This window comes from Pogona vitticeps, chromosome 1 (assembly GCF_051106095.1).
Source record: "Pogona vitticeps strain Pit_001003342236 chromosome 1, PviZW2.1, whole genome shotgun sequence".
NCBI classification, from domain to species: Eukaryota; Metazoa; Chordata; class Lepidosauria; order Squamata; family Agamidae; genus Pogona; species Pogona vitticeps.
The window spans coordinates 223,401,972-223,429,376 of NC_135783.1; the positions used below are offsets into that span (position 1 = coordinate 223,401,972).

General features: G+C 41.1%; 1 protein-coding gene across 1 annotated transcript in view; it reads left to right on the forward strand.

Moving 5' to 3' along the window:
- The window catches only part of NXPH2 (neurexophilin 2), a 52,241-nt gene extending 25,649 nt beyond the window's left edge, over positions 1 to 26,592 (forward strand). The window contains exon 2 of the mRNA XM_020806888.3: positions 24,717 to 26,592. Coding sequence (XP_020662547.1) covers positions 24,717 to 25,460 — 744 coding nt within the window. The 3' untranslated portion in view covers positions 25,461 to 26,592. The remainder of the gene's footprint in view (positions 1 to 24,716) is intronic.
- The last annotated feature ends 813 nt before the right edge of the window (positions 26,593 to 27,405 follow it).

Genomic DNA, 27,405 nt, shown 5'->3' on the forward strand with positions numbered 1-27,405 from the left:
CCCCTCATTTGGTTCGAACCAAACCATACCAACAGTGATCCAGATATCAATCTATATACTGTACCCATTTGTATAGGCACTTTGTCAGTAGAAGGGAAAGGTGTGAAAATAGTTGTATTGCTAATGTACATCTTCCAAGTTTCTTTCCTTTCCTGCTGTAAGTTAACGTTATTTAGGAATTGTGCATTTCACTCATAACATGGACAGTGAGAGAGGCAAACAAGGTAGGTGATTTGCCTGTTTTGAAAAGAGAAGTTATTCATTGTTTAATTTCTTAAATAACCTGAAAGGATTTTGTGCGACATGTACAATAACTTGCCTGGATTTGAATAGTATGCATCTTGATTTTGATGGGGCAGGAAGCATGCCTCTGGCAGTTGCACCTCAGGCAGCAAAACATTTTGTGGCAACTCCAAGTACAGTGGGGTCTCTACTTAAGAACTTAATCCGTATTGGAAGGTGGTTCTCAAGTTGAAAAGTTCTTACGTTGAATCTGCATTTCCCATAGGAATACATTGAAAACCATTTAATCCGTATCTGCCCTTTTCCGTCCATAGAAACTACAGTGGAACTTCTACTTAAGAACTTAATCCGTTTTCGAATGGTGTTCTTAAGTTGAAACGTTCTTAAGTTGAAGCAAAATTTCCCATAGGAATGGACTGAAAACCAATTAATCCGTTCTGGCTGTTTTTGTTGTTGTTGTTGTTGTTGTTGTTGTTGTTGTTTTTGTTATGTAGAGGTGCGTTCGTACATTGAAGCATTAGTTCCCATAGGAACTAATGCAAAGCTGGTTAATACGTACTCTACCACTAGGGGGAGAATTTTTTTTAACCTAAGATGACCTAAGGTTAAAAAAAGAGCAGGAAAGGTTTTTTTTCCTGTTCTTATCTTGGATTTCTGTTCTCAAGTAGAAGCAAAATTTAGCAAATGGAGCTGTTCTTAAGTTGGATTGTTCTTAAGTAGGGACATTCTTAAGTAGAGACCCCACTGTAAATAGCTAGATGTGACCCCAGGATGGCTCTCTTTCTGATTATCTTGTATATGGGAAATGTCATGTGGAAACAGTTTCCATCACTAGCTGATGCCTGGCAGTAACAAAAAGACTTCATTCAATGTGGGCAATCTCCATGGCAAACTTGTATTTACAAGTTTACATGGCAAACTTGTATTTACATCTTCATATACGAGCTATTTAAAAGTAACTTCATTTGCTTGGCCACTTTGGCAAATGATATAGTTTTATTTATATAGACCCTACTCACTGGAAAGATCGAAATGGCCTCCAAAAAAATAAAATATCAAATGTTGGAGACTTTGTATGCCCAATCTCAAAATTTGGGAATAGTGGCACAAAAATCAGACAAAGAATGGCAGACTACCATGCAAAAGGTAATAATAGCAGGATTTCAGCAAGTAAATGAATGTCTTAGCCAGATATAAGATCAGATGAAAGAGAGGTCGTTAGATGTTAAACAACAGTTAAATGAAGCTGCACTAACTCCAGAACTGTTTTTATTGAGTATGATACCAGGTAACATAGATGGGATAAAGAGTTAATCCAGTGATCTATTTAGCTATTATAGTCAGAAAATGTTATGTTAAAAATTGGACTGTTGCCTGGATCCACCCTTCTCTTCCAAAAATTGGAAGAAAGCAGAGTTATGGAAACAAGAGGAACTTATTGAGAAAATATGGGAAGTGGCAGAAAGTTGATTTGTTATTGTAATATAAATAGATTGGATGATTGCATACTCTGTGATCTCCTATCCCTCTAACCCTTTTCCTTTCCTCCTACTTCCTTCTACCTTTTGTATTCCCTACCCTATTCTTAGTTGTTAAAAAATAAATATATCAAAATAAAAAGACTTCATTCAATGTGGACAATCTCCATGGCAAACTTGTCTTTACATTGCAGTCTTCATATACAAGCTATTTAAAAGTAACTTCATTTCCTTGTGCAAATCAAGCAGCTCCATTAAAGAGTTCTTTAACAGGTGAATTATCTCTCCCCTCCCCCAGTTCTTGTGTTCCAGGTGAAGTAAGCCCACAGACCTTGGTAGGTAGCCTAAAGAGGAAGCTTCATGCTATCATTAGTTCTTCAAGCTTTTATTAGTGGGTGCAACATTTGTACAGTTCCCTGTAGCTGTTTTTTGAAAAGACAGTAAAATTAAGATGAAGCCGTAAAATGAAAAAAATAGGGTTTTCATTATAAACAGCAATATTTCATTGTAGGTCCTTGTGGCGATCCCCTCTGAAGCCCCTATCCCTTCTATTCTAGAAGTGAATAGAACTGCTCTAGCCCCATGATATTCTTAATATCTTGTACAGTCTCCACTCCTTCCTGTTGGAGCCACTTATCAAGATATTTGATCAAGTTTGCCCCCAATTGAGAGTAGGATTCTTCAGTTTTTTTCATTAGAGCCCTGAACTTTCATCTCAAATGCTCAGCATTGATGCCATACCGTGTGAAAACCAACTTTTTAAATTCATCAAAATCTTTCACTAAGTGCAATGGCATTTCGGTGTATATATCGGCTAACCCGCCACTAATCTGAGACCTCATCACCATTATGCATTCAGAAGCCCTCGCTTCAAAATCTTCACATGCACGCTCAAACATAATCATAGAAGATTCAGGATCATCGCCCTTTCTAAACACAGGGAATCTCTTAAGATCTGCCTTGGACAGATGCCTCTCTTCAGAATTAGACTGGCTATTGTTATTATTATTGTTATTAGCCTGAGCTGTTAGCTCCAACCTCTTAATTTCAAATGTCATCCTCTCCTTCTCCATGGCCATCTTTTCCCTTTCTAATTCCAATTTTTACCTCTCTTCATGGCCATCTTTTCCCTTTCTAATTCCAATTTTTCCCTCTCTTTCTCCATGGTCATCTTTTCCCTTTCTAGCTTTAAATCCCTGTCCATTTCTCTCTGTCTTTCCTCAGATCTAGCCTTAATTTCTAGTTCTCTTATTTCTAGCTGTCTGAGCTGGATCTCCTTTTCTTGATCTTTCTCTAATTTCCATTTTCTGAACTCTATAGAGTCCTCTCCCCTTGAGGTCTCCATTTCCCTCTCTGAGGTAATCCCTTCTTGAGTTTCTTTGCCCTCTTGATCTGAGTCAACTGCCACCTCAGGAGGCACCTCTGCCGCCTTTTTCCCCACATGGAAGGCATGTTTAGTTATGTAGGCTTCTGCTTCAATTTACAAGCCTCAAATTTTAAAAGTACACTTTTTTCCTTTCCAGTGAGTTAGAGTCTGTAATAAAGTTGCTTCCCACAGCGATCATCCACTGCTAGGAGACTGTGTTTAAACCTCTGGCTCCCAGCCAGGCCTTTTTCCTGAGACAAAGTGTCTCTCCCTGCTTCTAGGCACCAAATAAATGGAAATAGCAGTTTTAACTCTTTCGAGTTTTTGCTGATTTGAGTCACCTCAGCTTCTCTTGACCTTGGCCTCCGTTTAGTCCCCTCAGAACTCTATCCTTTGAGCTCAGGACAAACTATCCAACTGGCCCTTCTCTGCTTGAGGTAAACTCCTTCCAGAAATGGTTTCCTCAGAGCCTGTCCCTATCTTAGCCCCCCGATCTGAGCTCAGGAGCCTTCCCACTAAGCTTTTTCCCCCCTGAAAAAGCTCTAGGAAGTTACCCACTCCTTCCACTCAAATCCCCTGACTAAAATATGTTTTTCTGCTCTGGGAACCTTTCTGTATCTAAGGCGTTACTGGATTAAATCGGATCCCACCCACTGGTCACCACTCATGTGGCGATCCCCTCTGAAGCCCCTATCCCTTCAGGTCTCATGAGGTTCTCGCCCTTCTTTCTTCTCTGCCACCAGGTGTTGCTGCCTCAATACCATTCACTCAAGGAGACGTGTACAGTCGTGCCCCGCTTTACAATTACCCCGTTTAACGACAAATCCGCTTGACAGGTTTTTGCGATCGCAAAACGATCTGAATGGGGTTTTCCCGCTTTGCGATGATTGGTTCCCTGGTTCGGGAACCGATTTTCGCTTTACGCCAATCAAAAACAGCTGATTGTCGGTTTTCAAAATGGCCACTGGCTGAAGAAAATGCCCCCCCGCCGTGCTTAGGGACGGATTCCTCACTGCACAGAAAATGGCTGTCCTATGGAGGATCTTCGCTGGACGGTGAGTTTTCAGCCCATTGGAACGCATTGAACGGGTTTCAGTGCATTTCAATGGACTTTTTTATTTCACTTTATGATGTTTTTGCTCTACAGCGATTTCGCTGGAACAAGTTAATGTTGTAAAGTGAGGCACCACTGTACTTTTAAAACTTAACTCATTTATTAGATCAGGAAAGTTAACATGTGATTAATATTCAATAAGTAAATCACAGGTTGTTAATCACTTATATTTGTATCAATTTTACTTTAACTTTAAATCTCTATTAACTCTCTGTACCATTCAGCATTCTTACAGATCTCTAACTCTGTACCAGTTCACTTTTTAAGTTTCACACTCTCTCTCCCTACCAGAATCTCTCTTCACCCTCCATACACCTGCCTTTATATCCAGCCTCCTCTCCCCTTGGCTCCGCCTTTCATTGGCTCCTCCCCTGTTCAGCTGTGATGGACAGGTGAGGGTGGGGCTGCTCGCTGCAGTCCTGCTGCACTTGTTACAGTATATCACAGAAGTGAGTACACCCTCTCACTTTTCATCAGTATTTTAGTACCTTTTAATGTGAGAACACTGAAGAAATGACACTTGGCTACAATGTAAAGCAGTGAGTATTCAGCTTGTATAACAGTGTAAATGTGCTATCCCCTCAAAATAACGCAAGACACAGCCATTAATGTCTAAACCTCTGGCAACAAAAGTGAGTACACCCCTAAGTGACAATGTCCAAATTGGGCCCAAGTAGCCGTTTTCCCTCCCTTTTGTCCTGAGACCTGTTAGTGTCACAAGTCTCAGGTGTGAAGGGGGAGCAGGTGTTATCGCTCTCACTCTCTCAGACTGGTCACTGGACGTTCCACATGGCATCTCATGGTCATGAACTATCTGAGGAAAAAACAAATTGTTGCTCTCCATAAAGATGGCCTAGGCCAGTGGTTCTTAACCTTTGTTACTTGGATGCTTTTGAACTGCAAATCCCAGAAACCCCAGTCAGGACAGCTGGTGGTGAAGGCTTCTGGGAGTTGCAGTCCAAAACTCCTGAGTAACCCAAGGTTAAGAACCAGTGGCCTAGGCTATGAGAAGATTGCTAAAACCTGAAACTGAGCTGTAGCACGGTGGCCAAGACCATACAGTGGTTTAACAGGATGGGTTCCACTCAGAACAGGCCTCACCATGGTCAACCAAAGAGGTTGAGTGCCCATGCTCAGTGTCATATCCAGAATTTGGCTTTGGGAAATAGAAGTCTGAGTGCTGCCAGCATTGCTGCAGAGGTTGAAGGGTGTGTGTGTCAGCCTGTCAGTGCTCAAACCATATGCCGCACACTGCATGAAATTGTTCTTCAGGGCTGTCGTCTCAGAAGGAAGCCTCTTCTAAAGATGATGCACAAGAAAGCCCACGTACAGTTTGCTGCAGACAAGCAGACTAAGGACATGGATTTCTGGTACCATGTCCTGTGGTCCAGTGAGATCAAGATGAACTTATTTGGTTCAGATGGTGTCAAGTGTGTGTGGTGGCAACGAGGTGAGGAGTACAACGACAAGTGTGTTGTGCCTATACTCAAGCATGGTGGTGGGAATGTCATGGTCTGGGGCTGCATGAGTGCTGCCAGCACTGGGGAGCTACAGTTCATTGAAGGAACTATGAATGCCAACATATACTGTGACAGTATATGTCTGAAACAGAGCATGATCCCCTCCCTTTGGAGACAGGGATTCAGGGCAGTATTCCAACATATGACCCCAAACACACCTCCAAATTGACCACTGCCTTGCTAAAGAAGCTGAGGGTAAAGGTGATGGACTGGCCAAGCATGTCTCCAGACCAAAACCCTATTGAGCATCTGTGGGTCATCTTGAAATGGAAGGTGGAGGTGTGCAAGGTCCCTAATATCCACCAGTTCTGTGATGTCATCATAAAGGAGTAAAAGAGGACTCCAGTGGCAACCTGTGAAGCTCTGGTGAACTTTATGCCCAAGAGGGTTAAGGCAGTGCTGGAAAATAATGGTGGTCACACAAAATATTGACACTTTGTGTCCAATTTGGACATTGTCACTTATGGGTGTACTCACTTTTGTTGCCAGCGGTTTAGACATTAATGGCTGTGTGTTGTGTTATTTTGAGGGGACAGCACATTTACACTGTTATACAAGTTGTATACTCACTGCTTTACATTGTAGCCAAGTGTCATTTCTTCAGTGTTGTCACATGTTATACAGTAGAATATCTATGTTCTCACTAAACAGTTCTTTAAATCAATGTCTTTTGCACATGAGAGGTTCACATTGTGGCTTGCTAGCTTTTTATAGTCAAAGGAATCCTCAGTTTCCTTCAGGTCCCAAACTGCTCACCACACTAAATTCCTCAACAACTTTTGGAGAACTGTGGGTATGTGAAGAACAGATTGTTTCTTTTGAAGCAATCAGAATTTGGATTAGAAACAAGATACTAGCATTGTCTGTAATATAGTCCTATACAATATGTGAAATTCTTTGACCAAAAATCAAGCCATTGCCTCTTTCTCTGGAAGTGCACATTTTGAGACACTGGAATTGCCAGTGAACAGAGCATTATTGGAAGTGCACTCAATCTGCACAATGAGTACATGAAAAATATGTGTTAAGTTTATGGCACTTGGATGAGTGGGTGTGTTGAATGCCTGATCAATTCCTGATGCAACTAGATGGCCTAATATGAGGGGGCCAGATTGGGTTGCTATTGGATGCAGTCTGTTCATCCACATGCAAGGATTGGGTGGTTTAGGGTTAGGCCACCATAGTAAACCTGAAATGACCCTATTTGGCCTTTTATCTTCAAAGGGAATGGAGGGGAGAGGGAAAAAAGCAGCATCCCCCCCCATAAAAATCTTCTCCTTGTCCTCTTCTGTCCCCTTTTCCTTCCAGGAGGAAGCTTTCAATTTAAAAAAAATTGAAAGGCACAGCACATTAGTACTGCTGAATAAGGTCTCATCTCTATTCCCATCCATGGAGAAGCAGGAGGAAGCTTTTAAATTATCAATATCATTAAGTGGTAAACCATCTGATTTGGTTTGATCCCAGTGATTGTATATGTTGGAACCAAACCAAAGTGGAGCAATTCTACCTGCAACAAAAACAACAGTAGCCCCTGACAAGGTATCAGTTAATGATGGTCTAGTTCACTGGTTCTTAACCTTGGGTTACTCAGGAGTTTTGGACTGCAACTCCCAGAAGCCTTCACCACCAACTGTGCTGGCTGGGGTTTCTGGGAGTTGCAGTTCAAAAACATCCGAGTAACAAAGGTTAAGAACCACTGGTCTAGTTCACAAGGGCACATACATTGCTGGGAAAAAGGAACAAACCAGCCCGTACCTAGAGCGAACCTAACAGTGGGACCTGTCACCATCCAGGCGCACCCTGATTCTTTCAGTGTAGTGATTTAAATTATGTATTAAATCAATTTGCTTTCAATGAATGGGGCTTGAAAAATCAACAGTAACAATAAGACCTATTGAATCAGCAGGTCTACTCTAGCTGGGACTTAGAAGTGGATTTAGCCCACAGAAATATTTTTTAACTGTCTGGTAGTAAAACATTACAGAGAGATCAAAGTACTTAGTTGTCCACAGGTCTTCTTTGATCAGTGCTATTCCCTGTTTCTTAGCTGGGTGGTTTATGGCCATCTCAAAGTTTTGGAGGAAGCAATTCTGATTTACAGAAGTTTTAAATTTAATGGCTGGTTGTGCATAAAAGGAAGGCCAGGTGTCATTCAAGCTAGAAGCTTGATCATTAAGATTGTACTCACTTCTGTTTGTGTACCTCCTCACTGCCCACCCCACAGTTCTTCCTGCTATCCTGCTCCAAAAATGCTTCACATCTTAAAGCGCATTTCCTGAATCTCTTTGAAGATTGTCTCTATGCACATTGGAGGCTCCTGGGGAATGGAACATCTGTGAACTTTTCTGCAGTTAGGGGTGTATCAGCACTTTAGCTTGTTCAACCAGCAGAGTTAACCAACAGATAATTACAATTTGAAATTAGTATTTTAATGAACTGATTTTAGCAAAGGTAAAATGAAATCTCCCAGGCATTAGAGAAGCATGGAAGGGGGGAGGGAATCATTAAACGATAAAGTTCAGCAGACGGGTGGTCAGCAGGTGCTGGTTGGAAACGAGAGCAAACTGTGCTTTTTTCAATCAGCAAGCAAGAAAAACCCATTTGGGGTCTGTCCAGGGATGTATTGAAGCATCTGCATGTGGGTTGTTATTTCTGGGGAAAGTGAGAATCGTAGATGCTTCCTGAGGAGTAAGTATTTAATTGGAAAAATGTTCTCCAGTATGCATTCACTCCCTGCGAGGAGAGGAGGTTCCAGAGGAACATCTGCAAGACTGTTACCCAGCTTTTGCTGTTAGTGCCTGGAATCAGAGAACTGTAAGCTCTTGCACCTCCTTGTGGGACAAGCCTCTGGCCTTTGTCATTCATCATTTCCTAGCTAGGAAGTGCCAGCTTCCATCACCTCTGTAGTGCTGGGAAACACAAGGGAAGACCCACCACAAAGGAAGTTGCTGCTTTCCACTTTGAAGAAAATGAGGGTGAGTGCCAGTCCCTCTGACTAGCATATAAAAGACTCTGTAGCTACTTACATGTCCCATTGTGTGTTTGTAAGAAATACCACTGTCTGAAATTGCTGTTTGCATGTGGAAGAGGAGGGATAAAGTGAACCAGGGAGTTGCCATTAAAACAGTACTGAACAGAAGGATACATCAAGTGTCAGTACTATAGGAAAAGAGATTTGAGAGAGATCAGCATGCCCATCCAAGGTCAATTCTTGAATTTCCATTCACTGATGACAAGACTGTCTGAAATGACAGACACCATTTGGAAAGAGGGACCCTGACGTCCAGCTGGAGTCCCACAGTATTGACATTCCATGTGTCCACCTGCTGAGATGCGAAAGTGCGTGATAACCTCCTAGCTTGGGGGGGGGGGGAATCCGTGGATGACACTGATTATCTGGTCATATTTCAGTTGAGCTTTGGGTCTAGGTGTGGTACTGAGACAACTTTAGTTCCCTTGGTGGATGACTTGTTCTAACCAAGGATTCAGCCTGTACTGGGTGGATTTATACTTCCTTTGAAAACTCAAGTTTGCAGCTTGAAGGTACTCCTGGATTCAGCCCTTAGCCTGGATGCTCAGGTATCAACAAAGGTGAAGAGCACATTTGTACAGTTAAATCCAGTGCCTTAGCTGCACTCACCATTCAAAGTGCTGGTTATAAAATGGTGGGAAAGTATCATGTATAAATGATTATACATTTCTAGCGAAAGGCCTGTACTATTTTGTTGTCATTGTTGTTGCTGTTTCCCTGTTCTTTCAATAAAGAGTTTTCTTTAAAAGCTCTATACAGGCTGTGTCCAGGTTATCTGAAGGATTGTATTTTCCCATACAAGCTTGCTTTGGCTTACAGATCAGGGGGAAGGGTTCTCCTTTTAGTCTTACCATCTTTTGAGGCTTATTCAGTAGAGACACAGAACGGGACTTTTCCTTGGCTTTGGAATTCTTTGTTCATATGCCCGCAGGGTAAGATCTTTTTCATGATTGTTTAATGTGATGAGTTTCTTATATTCTTAATTATGACTTATAATTCAGTTAAGTCTATTTTGGTATTTGTACTTACTATGTTATAGCAATACTTTTAAAAAAAAAATATTGTAAGCCACGTTGAGTCGCAGTCATAGGAGAAATGTAGCAAATGAATAAAACCAAACCAAAGAAAATCATTAATTAATCCAAGATTTATTTACCTGCCTTCCTTCTTCTTAGACAAACATGTAAGCATCTACAGAATCTTTAACTGTCTTTAAAAGAAACAATAAGGCACCCGGGAGAGCAGAGAACTCCGCATCCATATTTTACTTAATACATTTTTACATATCTCAGGATTGACAAATACATGATTCTCCTATCCCTGATTTTTTTTTAAAAAAAGGTGTCTGTATTGGATTAGGATACATTCTTAATCTTGAAATTGAGATTTGGGGCAAAAGCAGATCAGAGATCCTCACAGGTTTTCTGAAGTGATATGGAGACTACAGAACCTTCCTGAACTGTCAGTTTATTGCCTGTGGGGAAAAAAAACAGGAGACTGAGTTTCCATAAAATGAAGATGCAAGTCCAGAAAGGGACTCATTATATGTCCAATATCTCTCTTAATCTCCAAGTTGTTTTTTTATGAAAGTGTGTCCTTGCCACCAATGTAATGCTCAACCCCATTTCTTGAATAATAGATGCTACAAAAAAAAGTTGGAAAAGAGTGAAGGTTCACCAGCAACCTATACAAACTGTCATGTGCATCTCACTGAGATGCTCACAATCTTTTTTAAACTTGTGCCCCTCATCCAAGAAGCTTCTGGCAAAATAGTACATTCCTACTACTTGTGGTCAGGGAATGGGACATACTCTTCTGTCTGCCCAGGATCAATGAAGAGCCTTGCTAATCCAATCCCCCAAGAAATGGCACCTCCCTTCTGGCCAGTTTCATTTTTGTCCACTGCTGTAAATACACTTTGCTGCACAAAATGCTGCCGGACTGCGTGTCTTTATTACTGGACTGCCTAGACCGCCATAAACTCTGCTGAAACTGCTGAAATACGTAATTCCCGAGAAAAATCCGGACAGAAGGTTATGGGCCCAGCGCTACGCCCTGCGCAGACTGCGTGACGAAAGAAAGGCGGTGAGTACCAGTGGGTACTGAGAGGAAAGGCCAGAGTCAAGGGAAGGAAGAGTTCTGCCGTTTAGAGCCCAGGAGGGGAGGAAAAACGGAGGACAAGGAAGCAAGCAGCAAGATGCAGCCGGTTGGGAGTCTGGGAGGTTTTCCAGTAACCAGACTAAACGAATCACAGCTACATCTGCTTTCCCATTCTGCCTCCAAGTGACTCATAGTCAAATCAGATGAATCAACTTTGCACTCAGGTTTCCTCCCAAGGGACACAATTCTTTTGAAGCCGTGCCTGAGCAGCCAGACTTGCAGATGAAGCCTGTGTTTACCTCCTGTTGACCAGTTACAGAAAGCAAGCTAATTTTCAATATGTGGAGATGAGGAACACTCTTTCTAGGATGAAGAAACAAATTTTACCTCTTCAAAATGCTAATTGTATTGTCGAGTTTTTCCCTCAGATTCTGCAGTTGTCTAAATTACTGGTAGATATAAAAGGGAGGGAGAAGGATAGAGGAAATTGAATAAGGTTACTCATTTACCTAAAGAAGAAGAAGAAGAAGAAGAAGAAGAACTTTACATGCCCCTCTTTCATATTGTTTGCATTTTTTCATATTTAGCAATTTGAAAGTTTTAGTATTTTATATTGAAGGGGTTTTTTTTGGTTTGGGTTTTGGAGGGGGCAAGGGGGAGTTGTTTAATAAGAAGTTAAAGCTTTGGGCAGGTTTTGAGCAAAATTTGTAATTATCTCCTCCACCACTCCAAGTTATGTTCCAAGCATCTATTAGTATTTATCAACACTACCAGCTTTTCAGAAGATGATATATTACATTGGAAAATATTAAATATCTGCAATTAGTATACTGATATATAGTTCACTTCTGTCATTCCTCATCCACTTTCTGTCATTTTCCTATTATACTGCTCTGACAATTCTTTAAAGATGCAGAAGAGATATAGCTTTGGAGCAAGTTGTACCACTAATCATGGATAGCCATGTTTTGTGCAGCAGGATCTGCCTTCAGTTTTGTCAGCAGAGAATCTCCACAGGGAGGGTAGTTCTTTATAAGATTCATTTACAAGCAGAAAATTTAATGGGCTGCAAGATTCGATCTTGAGAGTCCTCCCCTCCCCCCGCCGCCCGGTTTCTTTTCTGCTGAAGCAGCTTGTCATTTTCGTTAACTATAGGAGACAGGACAGAATTGTTAAAGCAATCCAATTATATAAGCTATTGAACAAGGGATTTCTGCACACTTTTCATTAGTGCGGCAGTAAAACTGTAATAACTGAAGGTGCTTTACCAGTTGCTAGGTGGGGAGCAGAATTTGCAAATTCTTAATGCAGAAGGAACATGATTCAGTTGCCTAACCCACACCAGGACTGTGTAAAATATTACCTGCCATGAAAAAGCAAAGCAAAGCAAACAACAACAAAAAGGAGAACAACAAGCTCTGTTTTCTTTGAAAATGGGTCTGTTGCTTTGAAACTTGTCATTTGGACCCAGAGGATTGCTGTGGAAATGACATTTGAAAACTACATGCAAGACAAATTCATGATTGTGGAGTAGCTGCTTACAGAATATTATTGTAAAAGTGAACCCCACACTGAACATGTAATAGCAATATGATACTCTTTCAGAAATAGTTACCTGCAAGCGCAAAGTGGGTGGAACTGTTTCTCAGTGTTAGAGCAATATCCCCAAGTTCAATCTTTGGCATTTCTACTTAGAAAGTCATGTGCAAAATCCCTTGGGAAAATTCCCAGTTGCCTTGGAGGCAAGGCCAGCCTGCAGCATGCTCAGTCACCTGACACCACTCCTCAATTTATAGTAGTGGAGCTGAGCAAAAGGAATATCAAGAGTTTCAGGTTAGTTTTTCACCAGAGAGGCAGGCAACCAACTCCACCGTATTACAGAATGAGTTTAGTCTGTTTTTGCCCTCACATACCCTTGTTCAAAGCATGACAGGATGGTTTAGTATGCAAAGGAATGATCAATGGGTCATCAAAACATCAAATCTCAGGATCCAAAGTAGGAAACAATATTAGGGATGAGAGGGGGGCTTTATTGGTAATTAAAAAAAAATACAAAAACAAAAACAGTCCATTTTCTGATGTACAGTAGATTATGAAGAGCAAAGATGACCCTATATGTTCAGTAGATGATAAGCATTCACAGGAAACAGCCAAAATTAACATTTTGGAAAATTGGAGAATACATCCATGTGGTAAATGAAGCCTCTGATCTGGTAAAATAGGTGTGATTGACCTGTGAACTGTGTGTACCCCTGAGCCATTACTGTCCAATGCTAGCTAAGCAACTCTACATAATACTGGGTATCTTACACAGCTATAAAACAGGATTTGTTATAGGCATAATCCCATGAGAAAAGACACAACAAATTGAAGAAAATGTGCAGATGGAATTGAATATGGAATTTTAACTGTAGTGCCGTTAAAGGGAGATGTTACTTAATTCCTAAATGCCTTACAACATTGCCAATGGAAATCACATCTGCTGCCATAAAACCTATTGCATCCTTTGCCTTAGGAAAAACATATTTAATTAACAGTATAGTTCAAGCTCTGCTTGTAGTGATGAATTATTAGAATCTGTTCTAATTTTCTTTCTGTAAAGGAATGTAATGGGATATAGCATTATAAAATGGGTTGAGAAGTATTTTTTTTTAAAAAATATATAATTCACAGAGGTCTGTAATTTTTTCATTCCTGCCAGGCTTGAGTATGACACACTGAAAACCCTTAATATGATATTGTATCACATTGATGTGTATGAAATACGGAATTGATAATCTCTCAAATAATAAATTATTTCAAACCTTTAAAATGTAGTAGAATGTAGCATTTTGAGGGAGATAGGAGCACAGGAATTTCCCTATCTTGCAATTCTGAGTGCTAAGTTTTGTTTCCTTCAGATACTTCAGTTATTTTGTATTTATATAGCACATAGAGGTAAAACAATAAGAACCTGACAGTGATCTAGTTAGCCTGGTTCAAGTAGAGAAAGGGACTTTCCTTGTGAGTTATTTTTTTATAAAAATAATGATATAAAATCAATATATTGGCTAATTGGGGAGAAGGTATAAGGCCCTGGCTACCTTCTCCCAGCCAAGATGACTAAGGACCAGCTGAAAGCTAAACACAAATCTCAACCAGCCGAAGGAAGGTAAAAGTTACATAGGACTACCCTCAGCCTGGCCTAAATTGTGCCAGCATTGTGTCATTGACCCTACCTTGGAGGATGTTTGGATCTAGAGTAACTTATCTATTCCCTTGCCTTGCCATTTTCCCACCTCTTCTTTGGCTCTTCTGCCAGCAGATCTTAGCTAACAAAAACTGGCTGTGCCTTCAACTCGCTCTGTTGGAGTAAATCAGCTGGCAGAAGAGGAAATCTCTGTTGACAGAAGAGTGAAATTCTAACCCCTACAAGCAGCACTTCTTTTGAAGTAGGATTGCCTTGTCCATCTGTTAGAACCGTGGTTTCCAGGTGGTCTTGATGCTGCAACTCCCAGAACCTTGGCCAGCACATTCTAAAAACACCTGGGTTACGGAGGGTCAGAAACCACTGCATTAGAAAAACTGGATGCCTACACTGGAGCTTCAGAAAGTTACATCTGGGGAATTACAAATCCAAGACAGCATGGTTAAAAGTAACTTCTCAACTTGATCGAAAGGGCAATCATATGCAAGGGACATAAAGGGAAGTGTAGATGTATTGCATAGCAATATGACCCAGTCTTTAGTCAATAAACCAAAGTACACTGGTGCCTCACACAACGATGTTAATTGGTTCCAAAAAAATCAACGTTGTGTGAAACATCGTTCTGTGAAACACCATTTCCCATAGGAATGAATTGAAAACTGGTTAATCCGTTCCAATTGGAACAGATTGCCATCGTTCAGTGAAAATCCCCATAGGAAACATCGTTGAGTGAAACAATGTTTCCTATATTGGAATGTATTGAAGCCGACTCAATACATTTCAATGCCTTTGCGAAGTCCTTTTTCGCTCCTGTAAAAGTGTCTTACAATGTTTGGACACTGTTTTAAATGATTGCAATGGTTAGTCCACCTCCTGAACCCCATGCAAACTTAATTTGGTGTTGTTCTGAGTCGTCCTTAATTTTTGGTGATTTTTTGAATTTTCTCTCATTGGAATCCATTGGACGGAAAGTTCAATACATTCCAATGAGAGAAAATTCAAAAAATCACCAAAAATTAAGGACGACTCAGAACAACACCAAATTAAGTTTGCATAGGGTTCAGGAGGTGGGCTAACGATTGCAAGCATTTAAAACCTGTTCCAAACATTGTAAGACCCTTAAAAATGAGCGAAAATGGAAGAGCTTCAAAAGCACTGAAGCCGGCTTCAGTGCTTTTGAAGTCTTTTCCGATGTCCCTTTTCGCTCATTTTTAAGTGTCTTACAATGTTTGGAACAGGTTTTAAATGCTTGCAATTGTTAGCCCACCTCCTGAACCCTATGCAAACTTAATTTGGTGTTGTTCTGAGTCGTCCTTAATTTTTGGTGATTTTTTGTTTTCCCTATTTAAATGAATTGAACTGTCCATTCAATTGATTTAAATGGGGAAAATAAAAAAATCATCAAAAATTAATGAAGACTCAGAACAAAACCAAATTAAGTTTGCACATGTTTCACAAGGTGCACTATGGAATCCAAGCATTTAAAACAGGTTTCAAACATTTTAAGACACTTTTAAATGAGCAAAAAGGGACATCGTTAAGTGAAATTCCCCCATAGAGAACATCGTTAAACGATGGGGGAAATTCCTCAAAAAAACCCATCGCTGTGTGAATTCATCGTTGTATGAAGCAATCGTTGTGCGAGGCACCACTGTATAGTATTGTTAAAAAGACTAAATCTGAAGCCTCAGAAACTTGCTGCCAGTTAGTATACGTAGTACTCAGCTAGATGATGGAGCTGTCTGCCTTAGTACAGGGCAGTTTCCTACAGTGCTAAGCAGTTGTTAAAAACCTGATATGAAACTGATGGTCTGTGATGTAATGCGGTCTCAACATGACAGCTGCTGAAGAATTAATGAGGCTTTAGAGCAGAAAATGAAAAAACAAATCCATCAAAATAAATGTTATCACCAAAACCAAACCAATTTAAATGCAAAGGTCCTTCACAGGCCTAAAAAGGTTTATATATATATATATATAAGTCCACAATCTGTCCCTGTAAAACATCTCACATAGAAGCCTGCACAACAGCATACCCTCTGATTTTCAGTCCCACTGGGCAGAACTCCACCTCTCGCACGCGTGACTTCTCCCCTATGTGTGAGTGTGCCAAGTTCCATCATGACCAGAACCAAAGAGGCTGCATGCAGGAAGAGAAGGAAAGCTGCACGGAGGAAGGTGGCGTCACGGGCGTGCGTGCTTTAGAGGGAGCCTTGTTGCACAAGTAATTTCTGTTTAAAAGTAACTCAATTGTATTTCTAAAATTTAAATCTACAGTTAGTACAGTGGACCCTCGACTTGCAGACAGCTCGACTTACAGACTTTTTGAGTTACAGACTTCTCTGGCCACAAAATTTAGGTTCGACTTGCAGCCAGAGAATCGACCTACAGACCAGAAAAAAAAAAACAAAATGGAACAAAAACAGAACAAAAACGGCCGGTTACAGATTAATCGGTTTTCAGTGCATTGTAGGCCCATGGAGCCTCGACCTACAGACTTTTCGACCTGCAGCCACCCTTCCAATACAGATTAATTCAGTACGTAGAGGGTCCACTGCAGTGAAATTAAACATAAATATGTATTCCATACATGTACGTAGTCACATTAATATTACGCACCTTCCATATATGTGTATGTAATGAAAAACATTTATCTAACACTGAAACAACTATGCATAGGCACAGTTTTTTTATATAGATTGCTAAGGTTACCCCTTAGAGAGAAGGGATTTTATTCTACCATACCACATGCATGAGGAAAAAGTCCACTTTTCAACCACATCATAGCATCTTCCTACCTAAAGAAACATTTTATATCACTTCGCTGTTTATCATGGAAAACATTGCATTACTAAAAATGTACAACTTCATCTCCTGTCTTCAAATCCCACCAACATTTTATCCTGTGATGTTGCAGGCAGTGGAAATGAGACTACAGCTGTGAAAATGTAATTGTCATATTTCTCCTTTAGATATATTTTGAGCTTCGCAAATGGTGTGCAGTGTGATTAAGTGGAAATCTACAGGAACTAAAATGAACATACAGATGTAAGCCCAAAAGCAAAAAAGCGCTTGTTAACTGAAGTTGTATGAAAATAACTTTCCAGCAACACTTCCCATGGAAGCATTATTTGTAAACCATCAAAACTTCTTTTGTATATATAAAAATTAGTATTTGTATTTGGTGCAAACAGCCGTATGTATTATGATATGGAGACTTTAGCAGCTGCTGACCCATTAGGTGATAACTACAGTGGTTATCAGTGGCCACTAAATGATGGCTGTAGATGATCACCAGCATCAGAGGCAGTCTGCCTCTCTGTACTGATTGCTGTGTAGCATAGGTGGGCTGGAGCTGTTGCATTCATATCTTGTTTTTGGGATTTCCCATAGGCATGTTGTTGGCCAAGGTGGGAACAGAATTCTAGCAGAGATAGACTTTTTACCCAATCCAGCATTGCTCTTCTTCTGTCTCCATTTTGTCATGCTTAAATCCTTGAAATGGGACTGAAAATGTTCCTGATGTGGAAACAGTATCCCTGGAACACAGGAAGCTGCACTGATTGGCATTGGCTCTCCAGAGGTTTAGACAGAACTTTTTCCCACTCCAATCTCTGATATGGGGAGACTTTTCCTGGTTTAAACAAGATGGAAGTACAGTGTTTGGAGGAGTGTTCATCTGTTCTTTATTGAGGTTTCAGGCTGAGGTTCTGGCAGCAAAAACTGTTACAACATCCTGTGCTCACTTTTGTCCAAGTCGGGGTTCACAGTAGGAGTATTTCTACCCCACTAAGGGCAAATAGATTGACTTTGTATAGTAGCCCTGATTTTTAGGTGCTTGTGTTTACAATTGATATACCTAATGAGTAATCCAACTAGATACTGCCCACCTTAAGCTGGGCAGCCCCCAGCCAGTAAGGTGCTACCTCGCCACAGTCTGTTAACTTCATGGGGTGTGTGGGGTTTAGGGTGAAACCCGACAAGCAGATCGATAACCGTACACCATGCAACAAGCGTAAGAAAACTCCTGCCCTAAAGCTGGGCACCTGGAATGTACGGACAATGATCCCTGGCTTTTCTGACTATGGCTTTTCTGACGACCTGCAGAAAATAGATGATGTGCGCAAGACAGCTGTCATTGACATGGAACTTAGTAGACTGCAGATTGACATTGTTGCCCTGCAAGAGATGAGATTGCCAGACTCGGGATCTGTCAAAGAAAAAAACTTCACATTCTTCTGGCGGGGAAAACCACCGAATGAGACCAGGGAATATGGTGTTGGCTTTGCAGTCAGAAATACTCTGCTGAGATCCATTGTTCCACCTACTATGGGGAGTGAAAGAATGCTGTCTCTGCAGCTCCACTCATCAGCGGGACTGGTCACCCTCATTAGTGCATATGCACCAACACTGTCATCCACAACAGAAGTGAAAGACAGATTTTATGACGATATAGCTGCTACTATCAAAAAAGTCCCTGAGAGAGAGCCACTGTTGATTCTTGGAGACTTTAATGCTAGAGTTGGTGCTGACCACAATTCTTGGCCCACTTGTCTAGGCCGTTTTGGCATTGGAAAGATGAATGAAAACGGCCAACGCTTGCTGGAGTTTTGCTGCTATTATGGTCTTTGCGTCACGAACACGTTCTTCAATACAAAGCTTCAACAAAGAGTTTCTTGGAGACATCCAAGATCCAAGCATTGGCATCAGCTCGATTTGATCCTCACTAGACGTTCAAGCCTTCCTAGCATTACGATCACACGCAGCTACCAGAGTGCTGATTGTGATACTGATCACTCCCTGGTGTGTAGTAGAGTAAAATTGCGAACAAAGAGACTGTAACACACAAAAAAGGAAGGAAGACCACGTATTGACATCAGCAAGACTCATGATCAAAGAAAAGTGGAGAAATTTGCCCAAGCGCTTGAGGAAACCCTTCCAGGCCCAGCTGAGGCAAATGCACCTGAACGTTGGGAACATTTCAAGAATGCTGTTTATAACACTGCCTTGTCCATATTTGGCAAGAAGACCAAAAAGATGGCTGGCTGGTTTGAAGCCCACTCGGAGGAGTTGATTCCAGCCATCGAGGATAAGAGGAGAGCTCTAGCAGCATACAAAGCCTGCCCTAGTGAGTACAACTTGCAAGCTCTTCGAGCTGCTCGTAGCCAAGTCCAATAGACTGCCAGGAGATGTTCCAACGATTATTGGCTTCACCTCTGCTCTCAGATACAGTTAGCAGCAGACACAGGTAACATCAAGGGAATGTATGATGGGATCAAGCAGGCTTTAGGTCCAGTACAGAAGAAATCTGCTCCCCTGAAGTCTGCTACAGGCGTGTTCATGCAGGACCGAGCAAAGCAGATGGACCGCTGGGTGCAACACTACTCTGAGCTGTATTCCAGAGAGAATGTAGTAACTGAAGAAACATTAAATAACATTGAGTGCCTCCCTGTCCTGGAAGAGTTGGACAGCGAACCAACCTTAGCAGAAATAAAAGCAGCCTTGGATTCCCTTGCCTCCGGCAAGGCACCTGGAAAGGATAACATTCCTGTTGAAGTGCTGAAGTGCTGCAAAGAGACCATCACCACCGAACTGTATGAAATCTTTCATCTTTGCTGGAGCGAAGGTAGAGTACCACAGGACATGAAGGATGCAAATATCGTCACATTGTATAAGAACAAAGGAGACAGGGGTGACTGCAATAACTACCATGGCATCTCTCTTCTTAGCGTTGTAGGGAAGCTGCTTGCCCATGTTGTGCTGAAGAGGCTCCAGGTGGTTGCAGACAGAGTTGATCCAGAATCACAGTGCGGATTCCGAGCAAATAGATCCACCACTGACATGGTATTCTCCCTCAGACAGTTGCAGGAGAAATGCAGGGAACAACAACAGCCACTCTTAGTGGCCTTCATAAACCTTACAAGAGCATTTGACTTGGTTAGCAGGGATGGCCTTTTTAAAATACTTCCCAAGATCGGATGTCCACCTCGTCTCCTTAACATCATCAGATCCTTCCATGAGGGAATGAAAGGCACTGTAGTTTTTGATGGCTCAACATCAGATCCCTTTGACATCTGAAGCGAAGTGAAACAGGGCTGTGTCCTCGCGCCGATGCTGTTTGGGATCTTTTTTGCTGTCATGCTGAAGCATGCCTTTGGAACTGCAACAGAAGGTGTCTATCTCCGGACTAGATCAGATGGAAAACTCTTTAATCTCTCTAGATTGAGAGCAAAGACCAAAGTTCAGCTGAAATGCATGCGGGAATTCCTCTTCGCCGATGATGCAGCCATTGTTGCTCACTCTGCCAAAGACCTCCAACAACTCATGAATCGTTTTAGCAAGGCCTGCCAAGACATTGGACTAACTATCAGCCTGAAGAAAACACAAGTCATGGGCCAGGGCGTGGACTGACCTCCTTCTATTACCATCCCCATGCAAGAATTGGAGGTTGTTCATGAATTTGTGTACCTTTGCGCAACGATCTCTGACACTCTTTCCCTAGATGTCGAGCTGGATAGATGCATTGGCAAAGCAGTTACCATGTTTTCAAGACTCACAAAAAGAGCATTGCTCAATAAGAAGCTGACAGCATATACCAAGATCCAGGTCTATAGATCCTGTGTCTTCAGCACACTCCTGTATTGCATTGAGTCCTGGACCCTTCATGTACGGCAGGAGAGAAAGCTGAACACGTTCCATATGTGTTGCCTCCGACACATTTTTGGTATCACCTGGCAGGACAAAGTTCCAAATAGAGTAGTCCTAGATTGAGCTGGAATTTTTAGCATGTATACACTACTGAAACAGCGACGCCTACGTTGGCTCGGCCATGTTGCAAGAATGGTTGATGGTCGGATTCCAAAGGATCTCCTGTATGGAGAATTAGTGCAGGGAAATCGTCCCAGAGGGAGACCACAGCTGCGATACAAGGATATCTGCAAGCGGGATTTGAAGGCCTTGGAAATGGATCTCAACAGATGGGAAACCCTGATATCTGAGCGTTCAGCCTGGAAGCATGCGGTGCATCATGGCCTCTCCCAATTTGAAGAGACCCTCACCCAGCAGGCTGAGGCAAAGAGGCAATCACGAAAGCAGCAAAATCAGGGAGCTAGACGGGGCACAGATTGTATTTGTCCTAAGTGTGGAAGGGATTGTCACTCTTGAATTGGCCTTCTCAGCCACACTAGACATTGTTCCAAGTCCTCCATGCAGAGCATGATACCATAGTCCCTCGAGACTGAAGGATGCCTATGATGAGATATCTATTACCTCTGAAACAATATTGCAGAATGAGCAAATATGGTTAAATCCAATATTCTTCCACATTCTCTGATTGTACATACTAAAACCCTTAAAGAGACGGAGAGAAAGAGAGATGTAGCATATTTTTCAAATTGCTATATCTTATGCCATCATGAAGAGCATCAGCAAAGAACCAGATATTATCACTTTTCTATTAAATAACTTGCAGTTTAATTGTTTATATATTACTATTTTATTAATTTTTAAATACCATGCTTTTGCAAAACATTTCAAGTCAATATACTTTTTATAATTGTTATGATAAGAAAAATAACATCAAAAGGAATAGGGAAGGAAGAGAAACATAAGCAGTTTTTAGTACCAGTTCACACCAATTCATAAGGAAACAAAAGAGATGCTGTGTGTTGGGTGTAAAGGTAGCAGTATAGTAAATAGCAATATACCATTGAAAGGGGTCTCACTGAGTGGCAACTATGTGGAAGAATTGCTGGTGAAGGCCAGTCACCAGTGGGAGAATATTTAGCTAGAGTCCTGGAATACTCAGCCCTTTTAATCCTGAGTTTACTCATGCAGATTACTGGGAGAGTCACTGAACAGTATCCTGTTGTATTAGGTGATCACAGAAAGATGATCACATAAGCATTCCCCACACTCTGGCAGGCTCCCTTTTGCTGTGAGATTGGTCACAAACTCTTTTTCTGTGTTTGGTTGTGTGATGAGTTCTGCCCGAGCAGAGGAAAGCTTACATGATTTCCTTTGTACTTCAAACTGGATGCTAGCTATTGAATATCAAAGTTTTGGTATAAGCCATCCTTAAATTTCCCAAAGAGGCAGGGGAAAAGCCCTTGGTTTGAAGCAAAAAGTTATGGTTGAAGACGTATATCCCAAAATAAATGTGTGCAGACCACAGAACAAGCCCCTTCTCACTCAGACATGGGTACATTGATACCAGCTTTTGTACAGTACCTTAACTTCCATGCAAAATAAGTATGAAACATGAGGGCCACTCTTTGATTATCTACAGAAGAAAGATCTCTGCTTACCTAGGAATAGATCTATCAAACACAATGAGATTTCTGTCACCAAATATAGATCAGTTGGACTAGACCAGTAAAGAAACATTATATAACAGTCAATAGGGCTGTGCTGCAAATCTGTTGTTCATAAAAGCTGGCACTGTCAAAGCCTGTGTCTCATTTCAGCCCTTCCGCGGCACTAATGATGTACTTGCTAAACTGGGATTGATGTGGCTAGGAGGATTATGCTATAGTGTTAACTTGGAGTTGAAGTTAAAATAGAGGAAGGATCAATCAGTGTGCCTATGTTTTCTAAGAAAAAAGAGATTGATCTTTCTATGCTTTTTTAAAATGAAAGAGCACACCAGGAACACAGAATTGTCACTGTTGAGAAACGAATATTTTTTCTTTGCTCAACATCTTAAAATTGTAGATTTTTTCAAAGCTACCATACAAATAAACAAATTAAGGAGACTGAAATCCTATAGGTGTTTATGTAACTTCTTGCAGCTAACTGATAAGGTGCTGGGGCACATCTTGGTTGCGCATTCAAGTATGTGATCACACACGTGACTGAGATGTTCCTTGGCACCTCAACAATTAGCTACAGTTATTGGCAACAAACTATGGAAAATATACATGAACATCAACAGGATTCCGGCCATTAACAACCCAATCATTTACAGTGGTGCCCTGCAAGATGGGTGCTCCGTTTGATGATCAAATCACTTGACGTTGATGTTTTTGCGATCGTAAAACAATGTTCCCTATGGGGGGATTTTGCTTTACGATTATTGGTTCCCTGCTTCGGGAACCAGTCATTGCAAAGCAATGATTTTTTAACAGCTGATCTGCGGTTTCAAAATGGACGCCGGGTAAACAAAATGGACGCCCACTGTGTTTTTGTACGGATTCCTCACTGCACAGGCAGTGAAAATGGCCGCGCAATGGAGGCTCTTCACTGGACAGTGAGTTTCAAGCCCCTAGGAATGCATTAATCTGGTTTTAATGCATTTCTATGGGCTTTTTAAAATCACATTACGATGTTTTCGTTCTACAGTGATTTCGCTGGAACGAATTAACATCGTAATGCAAGGCACCACTGTATATCTTCATTTTGAGGCCTAGCCATTGAGAGGGAGTACATCAGTGGCAGCTAGAGATAAACTGTTCCCATGAGCACCTGCATTATTTTATGAAGTCCTACCTAAACAGTCAAACTATGAACTGAAGAGTGAAAAACTTAATTGCAAAATAACTTCAGTTGCCTTCTTACAGGGACATGCAAGTTCCAGTCCAGAAGAAGATGGATTAGTTGTTGGATATCGTCACTGTTAACTGTGGGTTAAAGAAAAAAACTGTCTTGATTTCTTGGTCAGCTACAGAATTGAGCAGCTAAGTGTTTCCACCCAACACAGCTAGTTATTGGCTCTGAGGAAGTTGAGAGTTACTAGGATTGATAACTCCAGGGAGTTGCTTGGATAAACCAAGAGTGAGCATAGCTAGAGGGCAAAAGGCAGGGGACTCTGGGACTTTGGGTACCTTGGTCTATCCTTGGTCTTTGACAGACTTAAGATGCCTGAGGCCAACAAGATATCTAAATTGGTGTCTTTAAAGATGCTACAACTTAGAAAGGAGAGGAAATTGCCATTCAAACCTCTCTGCTAAAATATTTGGCCTTGTGTATTACAATGTGTTGATCATAGGTGGTGTGCTGCTCTATGTTCTCCCTGGATTACATGAGACATGTACCACCAGAAGCTAGTCCTGCCCAAGAATCAGAAGCGGGTTAGAAAAATCACAATTTCCACCCCATAATTGCTACTCTAAATCAGTTCAGGGAACAAGCACATATGGACATTTCAAACCTTCAGAAGATGGCAGAACTGAGAGGCAGAATTGCAGCAGCAAGGAATAACAACTTTGATTTAGTGATTACTAAAGCACACACACAGATAAAATTAGTCTTCACCATACGTTTCCATGAGGGAGGCAACATGAACACCTCATCAAGCGTAACTGTTCAGAAGAATACTGGAGGCATTTAGGCACAAATATTTGATTTACTTATTTTATTTATTTCATATATTTCTGTCTCACCTTTCTCCCCATAAGTGTTTGTGGATTTCTGCCCATTTATTCAAATACCTGGTTGGTTGGCTACAGCCTATGTAAACTTGTGTCAAGTATTACTTGTTAAGTCTTTAAGGTGCCACAAAACTCCTTATTTTTTCCATAACAAATTAACACAAATTACTCCACTGTCCATAACTGTATGTGGCTAGAATCCCTGTATAATACATTTTACCTAAATTGACATTAATCGGATATCAGATTTTCTAATTACATTATTCATGTTCTTTCCTCTCTCTCTCTTCTCCCCACCCCAACCAAACAGATATTCTGTGATGCTAAGCAAATGGTACATGCCACAGACTTACTGGACTGGGAGGACAAAGATGTTGCAGACACAATGGTTGACAACATAGTCCATTCGAGGATCATCAACCCTTTACGCCTCTTTGTTAAGCCATCTCCAGCACTGAAACAGGGGCAGAAGTCATATTCGGACAGCATAGACAACTTTTGGGATTGGCTGGCCAACATCACTGAGGTTCAGGAATCTCTGGCACGAACTAAACGCAGACCAATTGTCAAAACTGGGAAATTCAAGAAAATGTTTGGGTGGGGTGACTTCCATTCCAACATCAAAACTGTGAAGTTGAATCTTCTGATAACAGGGAAAATTGTTGACCATGGCAATGGAACCTTTAGTGTTTATTTTCGGCACAATTCAACGGGACTTGGAAATGTTTCTGTGAGCCTGGTGCCACCTTCCAAGGTGGTGGAGTTTGAATCATCACCGCAGTCAACCCTAGAGACCAAGGAGTCCAAGTCTTTCAATTGCCGCATTGAATATGAGAAAACAGACAGAGCCAAGAAAACTGCATTGTGTAACTTCGACCCTTCAAAGATCTGCTACCAAGAGCAGACACAAAGCCATGTATCCTGGTTGTGTTCTAAACCATTTAAAGTGATCTGCATTTACATTGCTTTTTACAGTGTTGATTATAAACTGGTGCAAAAGGTCTGCCCTGATTATAACTACCACAGTGAAACACCATATTTATCTTCTGGATGACACACACACACACCGTCCATTTTTAAGTGACTGTTACTGATAATCTGTCTAAATTCTACTTTAAACTTCTTAAGACAGTGCTTCCCAATCAGGCTGAACAAACACATTTTCTTCCCTTAAAGGAAAATAATCCTCTCCTGATGGGCTGGTTCACCCATGCATGTTCTTCACTTGATGACTACAATATCAAGTGCCAATTTGCATGTATCAGTGAACCACCACAGATAAAGCAACCCAGAACTTTCATAGCTGTTCAGACAGACATCTTCCAGTGAAGTCTGTTCAGCCATTCAGCTGTGATTCAGAGTGTTGACTAACCAAGTGATGTCACGCATGTGTACCAGCCCCAGGTTTGTGCTGTTATCATAAATATGTAATCATTCATGTACCAAAAACGTCATTTTATATGAATTTCTTGTTTTTGTCTGCTCCCATCAGTTGTAGAGAAAATGTTAGCCACTAACAATTTGTGAACAAGGAGTAGAGAACAAGCCCATGCCCTTGCCATAGTAACAAACTAATAGCAATCATAACTGCCCAAGTTGACTGAGGGCCAATCGAGCTGACATTAGGCTAGCTACAAACCAATGCCAGCATGGAATGGTTAGAAATTATTTAGGACCGCCCATACCTTGTGTAGCACAGTGCTGGCTTACTAACTGTGTCCCGGACCTGGAGGAGGTTTGGATCTAGTGCAATTGAGCTACTCTTTCTCTGGCTTTTCTGCTGGGAGAGTAGTACTACTGCCAGATCTTTGAGGCTGTACAACAGAATTTGCTGGCAGAAGAGGCTTCTGCATATTACTAGACCATAATTCTGCATTAGGGTTGTACTGTAAATGTTCAGGTTATAGGAAGCACAGTACATTGGCATGTTCAGAAAGACAAAACAGTGTTGTTCAATACAGATATATCAAAGCAAATATTTAGACCCACATAAAAGTGTTACTAAAATGGACTACTACAGGAATGTAGGCAGACTGGCTAGTTCAGTGAGTTCAATGCTGTCGTGTTATGTGCTGTCAAGTTGCCTCCAACGTATGGTAACCCTATGAATGACTGTGTTCTACAAAATGTTCTGTCTTCAAAAGCCGCGTTCAACTTCTATATACTCAAGGCTGTGGCTTCCTTTGTGGAGTCAGTCCATCCTATGAGTTGGATATCTGGCTGCAAAGGCAGAGGTTAGGAGTTCAATTCTCCATTAATACTACCTGAGAGAAGACCCAATGTGTGTAGTCATGGGCATGCTGTACAATCCCAAAGCACCCCCCAGAAGAAGGGAATAGTAAACCATCTCTGAGTACTCATATCTAGAAAGCCCAGGAAAGAGTCATCATATGTCGGAATTGACATAATGGCACATTATGATAATAATAATTATAAGAATGTAGAGTGAAGTTCGGCATTTGTAGAAGATTAGGAAAAAGGTTTGCCCACCCATCCCTGCAGTTTCTATTAAGTTACTGAAAGGTTAGGCAAAAGTTCTGTAGAAATTCAACTTTAAAAAGAATTTCTAGGAGATTTCCGTAATCTGTCCATGAATAAATCATTCAAAAGAGCAGTTACTTTTTAAGCACTTGCCATCTATCTGAAGTGCCAAACAGAGGCCACTTAATAAAAGTAGGAGTAGATCACTTGGACACCTCAGTAGCCATGTAAATTTAATCTTGAAATGTATTTGCTCAATTGTTTAAAGAGCATTATTTGGGATACATGAACTGTGTTTATTGTCAAATTCTAGGATGCAGATTTGCATTACATGAAGCACACTAAACCTGAGGATCATGCCATCCAACTGGTCAAAGCAGAAATGAAGCTCCTGAACAAAGACAGCATTTAAAAAATGTATCCATTTAAAGCAAATGCATTCTATAGTTAAGTAGATTTTGAAGTCTATTGGTGGCTTAGTGCAATGAACTAACTCTTTCTAATCTCTCCAGAGGTTT